Source organism: Anthonomus grandis, chromosome 2, assembly GCF_022605725.1.
Source record: "Anthonomus grandis grandis chromosome 2, icAntGran1.3, whole genome shotgun sequence".
NCBI lineage: Eukaryota > Metazoa > Arthropoda > Insecta > Coleoptera > Curculionidae > Anthonomus > Anthonomus grandis.
In genome coordinates, this window is record NC_065547.1 from 22,790,648 (window position 1) to 22,800,990 (window position 10,343).

Genomic DNA, 10,343 nt, shown 5'->3' on the forward strand with positions numbered 1-10,343 from the left:
AGAATTAAAAGACCTCTAAAATAAGGTATCATACGACCCCTCTTTCCATTTAGGATTATAGGGGTGATTCCACCCCCTCGAAGGGGGTTGCTGGGATGAGGGTGCCTTGGTATGGAAAAGTTGTCCCCCTCAAAAATAAAATCGACGTGTCCGAGATTTTTGAACAAAAAATTTTTTTTCATACCGAAAATAGGTCTGTTTCGTTTTCGCTGGGACACCCTGTATGACAAACTTTTGACATATTGACTTTGATAATCTTGTGAGTACTATATTCTTTTCACTATTGTCTTAAACGGATTTCAGTATATGCAATTTATAAATCCTTAGTTATTCTAGAAGGTCCTTTTTGCAAATTTATTTTGCTGCTTTACAGACTTACAGCAACTATATAACAAAACAATATGGTTCTATCAAAAGGGTAATACGTGTAGCCTTTAGAGGCATCATTAAAAAACAAAAAAAAAAAATAATAATAATAAAAAGCAGTATCTCATTAACCACTTCTGAAAAAACACATCTTTAAAAAACAGCAACTTTATCAACCTTTTCCTGTAAAGTCTCTTTGGACTACCACTTTAAATATATAGATAATAACACCTAGATAATAACTAAACTAAACTCCACGAACCAGAAGTATAGGAGGGAAGTAAGTGACGATATATTTTTTAGTTCTAATAAGAATCTAATTATTACGATTTATGGGAATATATAAAAGGCTAATATTCTAAGGGTTTTACTCTTAATTAGCATAACTATTGCGATTCCAAATCTTGAAGCACTAGTGGTAAGAGTTCGTAAGTAATTTAGCAATTTTGCCTTTTTTATGTTATTTTTCCGTAATAGAAATAATTATAATACTAAGAATGCCCTTTTTATTGATGGGAATTGACTTCAAAAATATATAATTTTACATACTTATTTCATTAATACATATTAAACTCATATAATACGGCATGTTACCGAATTTTGTGAACCATAGTAACCAAATTCATTTGGTTATCAGAGAAAAATTATGTTTCATTTCTATTTGAATCGAAAAACACTTATATATTTTAAATACGCTATAAAGCTTGTAAGAATAGTAAAGAGATTAGTGAGATATATCAGATGCTACATTTCCACTTTCTGTAAAGTAGGCAAATTTGCATATCAGTCGTCTCTAATTTACTAATGCAGTTTTAGTTAGATAATAAGCCTTATATGTTTATCAAACACCACTTCAAGATAATTTAATAATAGGCTTAAATTTGGATGAACGAGTCTGACATTATTTAAAAAGCTAATTCCGAATTGTATACATTATCTCAAACATGGCGCTAATTCATAAGTAAACAATGACAATCGGAATAAATTTTGCAAATCGCACAAACTTTAATAGCACCATCACACGTTTTATTATTATATTAATTTACATCTAACCACTGATTATTATTATTTAACATTTCTTTCATTGGGTGTGATTACTTGTATCAATCGATTTTGGAAGAGAATATTACCAGACTTATTTCTTATTACTTAATTTGATGATAATAAACTAAATAAAAATGTCTCAAAATTCTTATCAAACCATAGATATAAGCGAACAATAATAATAAAATCAAACATTCTCATTATCGCTGAGTTATTAACTAGCTATCAACATTTGCATTTAATTAGTGTAATAACATTTTATCCAGTGAATTTTTCTTACTTATCTTACGTCCATTTTTATTACATTTTGAGTATTCTATCATAAATATGTACTTTAAATGTACCATTTAAAAATACCTTCTAATTAAATTCTTATTAACTATTATCAGTAAAATAACCATTTTCATTTCACAAAAATAGTAGATAGACGGCGAGACGAGAGCCTTTCAGATAAGATTCATTGTCCTTTAATATTTTCTCAGTCTCGCGATCAACATTAACCCATTTGTTTGATTTTGTCTAAAAAAGTGACGATATTAATGTGATTATTATGACGGATCGGGGTAGATTTATATTCGAAGGTAAGATAACCTATAATTCCTTGAACCGATTAAAAATGATAACAAAAAAATAAACATTTTAGAAGTACCTCTACAGTCATTCGCACCGTATGAGCGCAAGCAATCCAAAAGTCTTAAGGGACCCCTGAGGGTGTTGCGATTATGCTTGTTGGGCATCGTCATACCAACTTTAATTTTGGGGGTCCCTTTATATTTTAGGTACAATGTCTATGGAGCTCAGTTGTATCCTTTAGCTATGTCCGATATGCGGATGATAGATAATAGAGTGTCTACTACATGGTGTCAGGTAATTTAATTTTAAGCATCATTCTATTTACTGTTTATGAAAAATGTTTACTCTTCAAATACATATTTGCTAATCAAATACATAATACAATAACTTACGGCTATAAATAGATTTTTTTATTATTATTATTTTAAAAATTAACAGATGGTATATGTTTCAATATTTTAACAAAACTTTTGCCTTTTGGGTACAATGTAACGGCGTAGTGAAGGTGTCAAACATGGGATGGTGATTTTAATGAAAATGCCGACTGGGCCTGACAATTTTCCGACTTCGTGGGTAATACATGGTAGAACATGAATATAACAACAACATTACATTTAAATGTTTAGTGTTATCAACTTAGAACATTGAAAAAATAAAATTAGTAAACAACAACTTTGTTTGAGTTCATGTGCTCAGGGGCAAGGGGACGTTTTGTTTACAAACATATTCACTGATTATCTGTTGTGAAGTTTACACATATTTGCAAAAGAGGAAATTTTCTGCTATATATTAACACATATAATAATGTTAATTTAACTTATTTCTGGTGGTTTTGAATAAAAAATAAAAAATAAAAATACATATATCCTATTTAAGCTCAAAAACGACATCTTCAAATCAAAAAAAAAATTATTAACATTTTTATGTGTTTTTTGTGTTATGTGTATTTGTTAGATAGTAAAAACTTGTGCCGTTTAGTGCCGTACTATGGAAAAAGGACGATTCAAGACTATCTTTATATAATAGTATACAGTGTGGTGACTTTAACTGGAATAAATTCAGTTAAAACTAATCAAAATTTATCTCGCAAAATTCCTGAGACCTGTCGATTTTTGATGTATTTAGATGACAATTTTCCAAACAGATGGATTGGTAGAAGGGGTGCAATCGAGTGGCCGGCACGTTCTCCCGATCTCACCCCACTTGATTTTTTTCTGTGGGGACATTTAAAAAGTCAAATTTATATGAGCAAACCAGGAAACCTAGACGAACTCAAAGAACGTATTAGGCAAGCAATCCGACAAATATCTCCAGAAGTGTTAGAAAATGTCAGAAACGAATTTTATTATCGTCTTGGGCTTTGGCAACAAGTAAATGGTGCTTATTTTGATCATCTTATACATTAAACGCAACTTTTAATAATTTAATGGTTTTTATTTTTTTTTCGTATTTCTCCTTTCACAAAATCACAAAAGTAAATAGGGCAATTTAATCAAGAAAAAGGGCTCTTTTCAATGAGAGTTTAAAAAGTGGCTTTCCATTTGAAAAAAAAAGTTGGGGTGAACTTGGACCCCCTTGTAGGTCAAAAAATACAAAAACTATCTTGAAATGTGAAAAAAAATAAACAAAAATCGACGGGTCTCAGGAATTTTGCAATATAAAATTTGATTAGTTTTAACTGAATTTATTCCAGTTAAAGTCACCACACTGTATGTATACCGATACTGTCATAACATCATATCAAGGAAGAACCGTAATCATAAACGTAGAATAGGGGATCATAATAATAAACCTAAATAAAAACTTGAATGTAAAGTGTACATGTCTTAAATACCAGAATCTTTATATTTTTAAGTTCAAATATTTTTTTGAAAATACTTATCTATTAATAGGCTATAAAGAATAAAAAACCCCGAGTTTTGGCCGAGTTTTTGGTTTTATTAACAGGACTGATTTTATGTTTTTTTGTTCTCTTTGCAGAAAAATTGAATATAAAAAATTTGCACCTCAAAACGTGAGTGATTAGGAAGTCTATAAAAATTATAAAATATTTAATTTCCATAAAAATGCTTTTTATTAGATAGGTACATTTACTTTAATGAAGTACGTTAAAAAACGCATAAAGAGTTGATACATAGTAAAATTGTTTATATTTAAAGCATAATATACCTATTATTAATAAATATTTATCATGTAAATATTTTTTGAAAACGTCACCTTATGTCGGTACAATCAAAAATGCGATGGAGCAGCGTTGCCACGTTGTTGTCTTTTTACCTACTATACGTTATCTACATTCATTTAACTTTGAATATTGATTTCTTTATATCTAATTTTGATTAAAAAGAAGCTTTATATTTTATTTAAGGGGAACGGTAATATTGTTTTGTGCTTGTTAAAATAAGTGACAAGCTTTAATGATATTGTAAAGTGTTTTTTTATTATTTCTTCATAAGCACTTGGCATCATTGCATCAGAGATGTTGCAAGTAAACAAACTTCTCATAGTTCCACGATAATGTTAATTACCTAATGCTAAAAAGCCTTTCAATACTCCAAGGTCATCAATGACTCTAATCACAATAAATAAGGAGTGTGGAAGTACAAAGTGATTATTACATAAGAATTCGAGATAGTTTCCACCAATAGAACTATCTTCTTTAAATTCATCAGATCATTTGTCAACGATTGCACGCAAGCCAATTTTATCTACTTTATAGTTTACAGAATAACGCAGCATTAACTAAGTAATCATCCATCACGGTTTTGATTTAGAACTAATTTCAACTCGTTGAAACGTCACCGGAGCATTATGATATAACATACAAGTTTATACGCGAGGAGGATAACTTCTCTTAACTTAAAACGCTGCTTTGGAAATATCTCCAAAATTTGTACATTGCTTAGCTAGCAAGTATTCTGGTTCTTTTTTGAAAAATATAGGCTCTAATTGTTCAATTGATTCAACCGTTTCTATTGTGACATTGCTTTTGTCTTTTAAGAATTGAATGATTTTCTCAGTAGGCATCAATATTGAAAAAGTCTCTTTGAGATTGTCTTTGATGCCAGTATTAGAAATTTGCAGCACAGCTCTAAACTCTTTTCGATAAAATATCAGATAATCAAAGTTGGAAGATATATCTGGATTTTCAACCCTTGTTATTCGGGTAATTTCAGACTGTAAGTTGTTTACACAGTCCCTTATGTCCTCTATTGATTCCTATTTTCTTTTTTTTGCCCGAACTTCTTTTATTTTATTTTTTCTTGGTGTCCGTTGGTTCCTAAAAGCAGCTTATATTAATTTCTGAAATTTTTACTCTTGCTCATGCTTCTTTTGGCGTCTTTTTTTCTCATCCTGTCACCGCTGTTCCTCAGTATCGTCGTCTCTCTTCCATGTTATCCATAAATTCCGACATGAATTTATTCATTTGGTCAATCTCAATACTATAAATGCAAAAATGCATAGTATTAGAAGAGATCCGGCAGACTTAAGGAAGGAACATTTTGTGGGTGTATGCACCCATTGCAAGATAGTGATCTATCTCTAGTCGGCATGTAAAATATGGGAAAGAGTATTTGTCATAAGTTTTGTTTTCTTCAGCAAACTTAGCATGTTATTCTTATATAGTAACTAGTGTGAAGAATTTCTTTTAAAGAATATTTTCATTTATTTCCATTTTGTCTATTCATGTGTCACAAGATGGTGACTACATCGATATAATATTACGCAATAAAAACTTAAATTCAAAATTATATTTCAGAAACAACGGATTAAAACAAATACAACTTTCAATGCATTTTTACTCAAAGAGCCGCCAAAACTTTCTACCAACCTTCATTCTCTTTCTATGGTGCGTCATCTCGTACTTGAAGATGACATTAAAGAATACTGGGGCTTTTACCTCCTAAAGGGCTCTTCGGTCACCGTTAACACTTGTGTTAGGTAAGGAAAAGTTTTAAATTTAAAATTCTGTTAAAACTGATTATTTTTTAGATGGCCTGGTGCATCTCTGATAGTAATCCGTGGTCACCGGCATTTACACGAATGCGCCTACATAGGGGACGATTCATCCGAAGAATTGGATGAGCTTATGGAGGCTATAAAAGAAGGAACTGTTGATCCAGATATTCTAAAAATTAATCCGAAATTTAATTCTAATGAATCTAAAACAAATGATCCTGAACTGATGAAACGTCATAGGGCAGATGTGGAGTTTCATAGTCCATTGCATGATATAAATAAGGATAATTATACATTAAGAAATAGCATAGATACCTCGGATCTTAACGATCCAAAAATTATGAAAACTATTCTGGAAGCCCTTCAAAATAAGAAGAAGAAACACCCGCATTTTAAAAGAAACTCTACTATAGCCAAGAACGAAACTGACAATTTTAATATTCACTCACCGGGTGGCGATTTGACCTCACAAGAACTCGTTGAACAAATGTACAGAAAATTGCAGACACTCGGAGATGAGGCGCCACGATATCTTGAAGAACTTATCAGAAAATTTGAAGTAGATAAATCAGAGGAGAATGGAAATTCTCCTAAGCAGAAGAGGCACGACCATATTCATATGGAGACTCAGGGAAGGCAATACAAAAAACCTGTGATTAATTTCAATAATAATATCGACAGCAGACGAAGAAAGCGTGATATTCAGACTTTTGTGGATTTAAATAGAGACGATAGTGAAAATAATAACGGACGTGAAGAGGTGAGATATATTTGATAATATTTTATATATTTTTTGCACACTCTAGAGTTAACTAAATATTTTTATTCTTAAGTTATTTTTTCATTCATGTGAGATTTCATAAATGTATTAGTTTGATTGTGGGTTCTCTCTTGTGTCCAGTATTGATATTAATTTAACCCAGCTATTTATTGCACATTTTGTTACCCGTTTTTCCCTTCGAACGGCATAACCAAATCTAATTTGTATGATTTTACCTATATATTTTCTGGTACTCCGTAATCGATGGTGCTCGGTGGTAGTAGCTCCATAATAGGTCCGTATTTGAGCAAGTGGAGAGCATCCAGCCTCTCAGCTCTATTAATTATGTGGCGGATTAAACCATCCACCGCAAATAACTGGCCTTAAGTTTTGGTGAACCCGCTACCATATACCATTCGGAGTTGGTATATGGTATGTCAGTTGAACCCGGGCAGATATTATTTCCAAGCGCTGTTTCAACCGACGGACATACTTTTGTTCAGCAACTTAAGACAATGGGAGCACTACGACCAGTAACAACAAGAAATCCCTCTAGCTGCAGTGACTAAGTCCATCCAGATTTGCAGACTAGTAGCTAATGGCAAAGAGAAGTCCCAAATTCTTAACAGTAGTTGTCCAGATAGTACCTCAGAATATTTCTATTGACCGATTCAAGCCAGCTTATAGGTTAGGAGCATCTTATAGGTTATTGGGGAACATTCATATCGCAGCCGGCTTCAGCTCAACGTATGTCAGCAAAACTGCTCGCAACTGTCAGCTGGTTCGTTATTGGAAAGGGGGATTGATACAACAACCATATGTCTCAGATAACTGACAACACGGCTGACAATGGATTGATGTTAAAAGTTAGGAATTTAGAGCGCTAAAAACTATGGGGCTCGGCTCGGTTTTTTTTCGCGATATTGGTCTAATTCTAAGTTGTATTTCTATTGTAAGTGTTAATTAAATAGTTTAACTAAACTGTGGATTTATGTGCCCGAAGCAACAACTACAAATATTTACACATAACCTTTGTTGGAATTTCTTCTTTGAAAGATATTGAAAATTTGTATCTTGTCGCCGGGTAATTATCTAGCTGATGGTAACTTCATATTGTATGGGAGTGCTTCCTTAGATAGTGCGGATAGTATTTGAGGCCTAAACATGTTTTTTATATTATATCTGCTTTGATTTAATTTTAAATGTATAAATGGCTCTCTTAAAAAGGTAGATTGAGAAAGACCTTTATGATGAGGAGTCTTCCTTATGGTCGTAATTTTTATTCCCCTTTTCTATTTTTGTATAGATACAGACGACATACATTTATCTATTGATTATCAAGACAATTTCTTGCATTTTCTGTGGTTTCAGATCAGTTAAGAGTTGATAGTATCAAGTAAGTATTTTACTTTCTTTGATAGTTGATTTCTTTTACCGAATTATGGAGGAGCGATGAAAGCTCTGATGATATGCTCTTGACCAAAGTTAATGCTCATGACCTTCCTGCATTCTATTTCAAACTGTCTGCGTATTCTCATGTTCATTAATGAGTTATGTGTTTTATTGTAATTATTAATTAAATTGTATATGAAGATGATTGTTATTTGTGCTCATTTTTTAAATGAAATATTATATAAAAAGTCGTTCATTTTTAGGGTTTTTCCCAAGTTCCGGATGGGATAGCAGACCATAAAGGTAACGTAAGAGAGGCACAAAATGACCACGACATGAGTAACAGCGAGTTTTGGTCCTCATTTTCCAGTTCGGAAGAGGCACTTCTGAACTGTGAAGGTCTTATCTTGAATTTGCCATTAACTCCTCATACAAATTGCAAGAGAAATCTGAGCGAACAGGAAGCGGAGGAGACTTATTTGGCTAACTCGATAACTTACAGGTTAGACTTTTATTCTATGATTTTATAAACATGACGTGACGATCGGTTTTAATGAATCATTTAATTTTTTTAAAATATGCATCTGATAAAAACTATTTTCTGGTGTTTCTTCGAAGCAATCAATTTTCCTATAATAAAATATTAGTTACTATTGCAAATTTTGTAAACTTTTTACGAGCATTACAAGGCTGTCAACGATAGTATTCATGCTGATTACAGCGCCAAGTTCTTTCTTTATTTGTAAAGGGATATGAAATTGAATTTGAGAGGAAAGGAAAGAACAAAGAATAACCACAAGTTGTAGATGAAAGTTTATAAATCCACCGCAACTTTTTCCATTTGATTTAGAGGTTTGAATAATTTAAATCTTGGATGCGGCAATCAATATATTAATTAGCAATAAGAAATTTCAGTCACAAATTAGAAAAAACAAACGATAGCGGTTGTCTTACTCTTTCTATAGTAACTGGAGTTCGACTCAAATTAAACGTAGTTAAGCCCGAGAGCAGAGAGAGAGGACGGCTAGGAATGTGCGAAACCTGAATTTTGTTGCTTGTAGTATTCGCTACACAAAAATACATTTTCCTCAATAGCAGCGAAGCAAGTTAAAAGTCGGTGAAACATTGTAAACCTTTTAACTTAAGGCCTTTACCTCATTTTTTGTTGCATGTTAATGCATGGGTAATAAGAAAATTGTTAAATTGTGTATATGGTATATACACTTTAATTGTGTATATGGTATATAATATATACAGCTAAAAAGCTATCTTGTTATTCGTAAAAATTGGGGATATTAAAAAAAAGATAATTTTTTCTTAGTATTAAATACTTAGAATTAAATCTCTGAAATTTTGTAAAAATACATTTTATTTTTTCTTTTCAGAGTTCCAGTAAATGGGTATTATTTCTTCGTATTTAACAGTGAGAACGAGGTGCAATCCAATTACATCCGGGTTCAATTTCATCTAAATAAAGCCATTTATAACCTTTCTGACCCTGTCGCTGTCTGTGTAAATAGTTCCGGTACTTGTGAAGTTGACTTGAACTTTTTTTCATCTGAAAAGTTAGTTTTAGAGTTGCCAGTCAGAGGCAACGATACCTTGTGGAACGAGGAATTTATTGTGGAATCTGAATGTGAACCGAGGACCGCTTTGTATGCGGTCTGCGTGATATCTGTACCTGTTATTATTATATTATTTGCTTTTTCCTAAAAATATATTGTACAAGAGATTTATAATTAGAATAATTATATATATAAATTCTATATGTATTGTTCCTTAATAAAGTATAGTCGTGGTTTTCTTAATATCATCAATCACGAAAACTATTAGGCATAAATTACTTTTTGCTCCGTAACATTTCCGCTAGAGGGCGTTATTTCAATGCCAATTTTTAAAAAGTCATCCGCTTGACTAACTTTTTTTAAGTTATACAACGTTATAACTAAAATGCATCCCCTATTTAAATAGAGGTCTTATCGCAGGCAGCTCACTGAAGAGTTCGAAAACATTCCTACACATCATATTCGGTATGAAATGAATGAAAGGTCAGGCGGGCAAAAATATTGACATTTACTAAAATTTGATTTGGGGGTTAGATAAAAAAGAACTTTTACTAAACGTTTTTGGAGTATTGCTTCGTAACGAATATACCTTTCACAATAAGGTTTCTTTACTAGCCCAATACTTCATTTCCTTTACTTCTCCGATTTCATTCTCTACGAGTTAAAAATTAGAAATAATCGGT

General features: G+C 31.9%; 1 protein-coding gene across 1 annotated transcript; it reads left to right on the forward strand.

The window, feature by feature from the left end:
• Positions 1 to 1,625: 1,625 nt before the first annotated feature.
• Positions 1,626 to 9,903, forward strand: LOC126750524 (uncharacterized). The gene is made up of 6 exons (XM_050460165.1): positions 1,626 to 1,991; positions 2,054 to 2,277; positions 5,744 to 5,925; positions 5,977 to 6,703; positions 8,359 to 8,597; positions 9,481 to 9,903. The coding sequence occupies exons 1-6, from the start codon at positions 1,961 to 1,963 to the stop codon at positions 9,806 to 9,808; spliced, it is 1,731 nt and encodes a 576-aa protein (XP_050316122.1). The 5' UTR covers positions 1,626 to 1,960; the 3' UTR covers positions 9,809 to 9,903.
• The last annotated feature ends 440 nt before the right edge of the window (positions 9,904 to 10,343 follow it).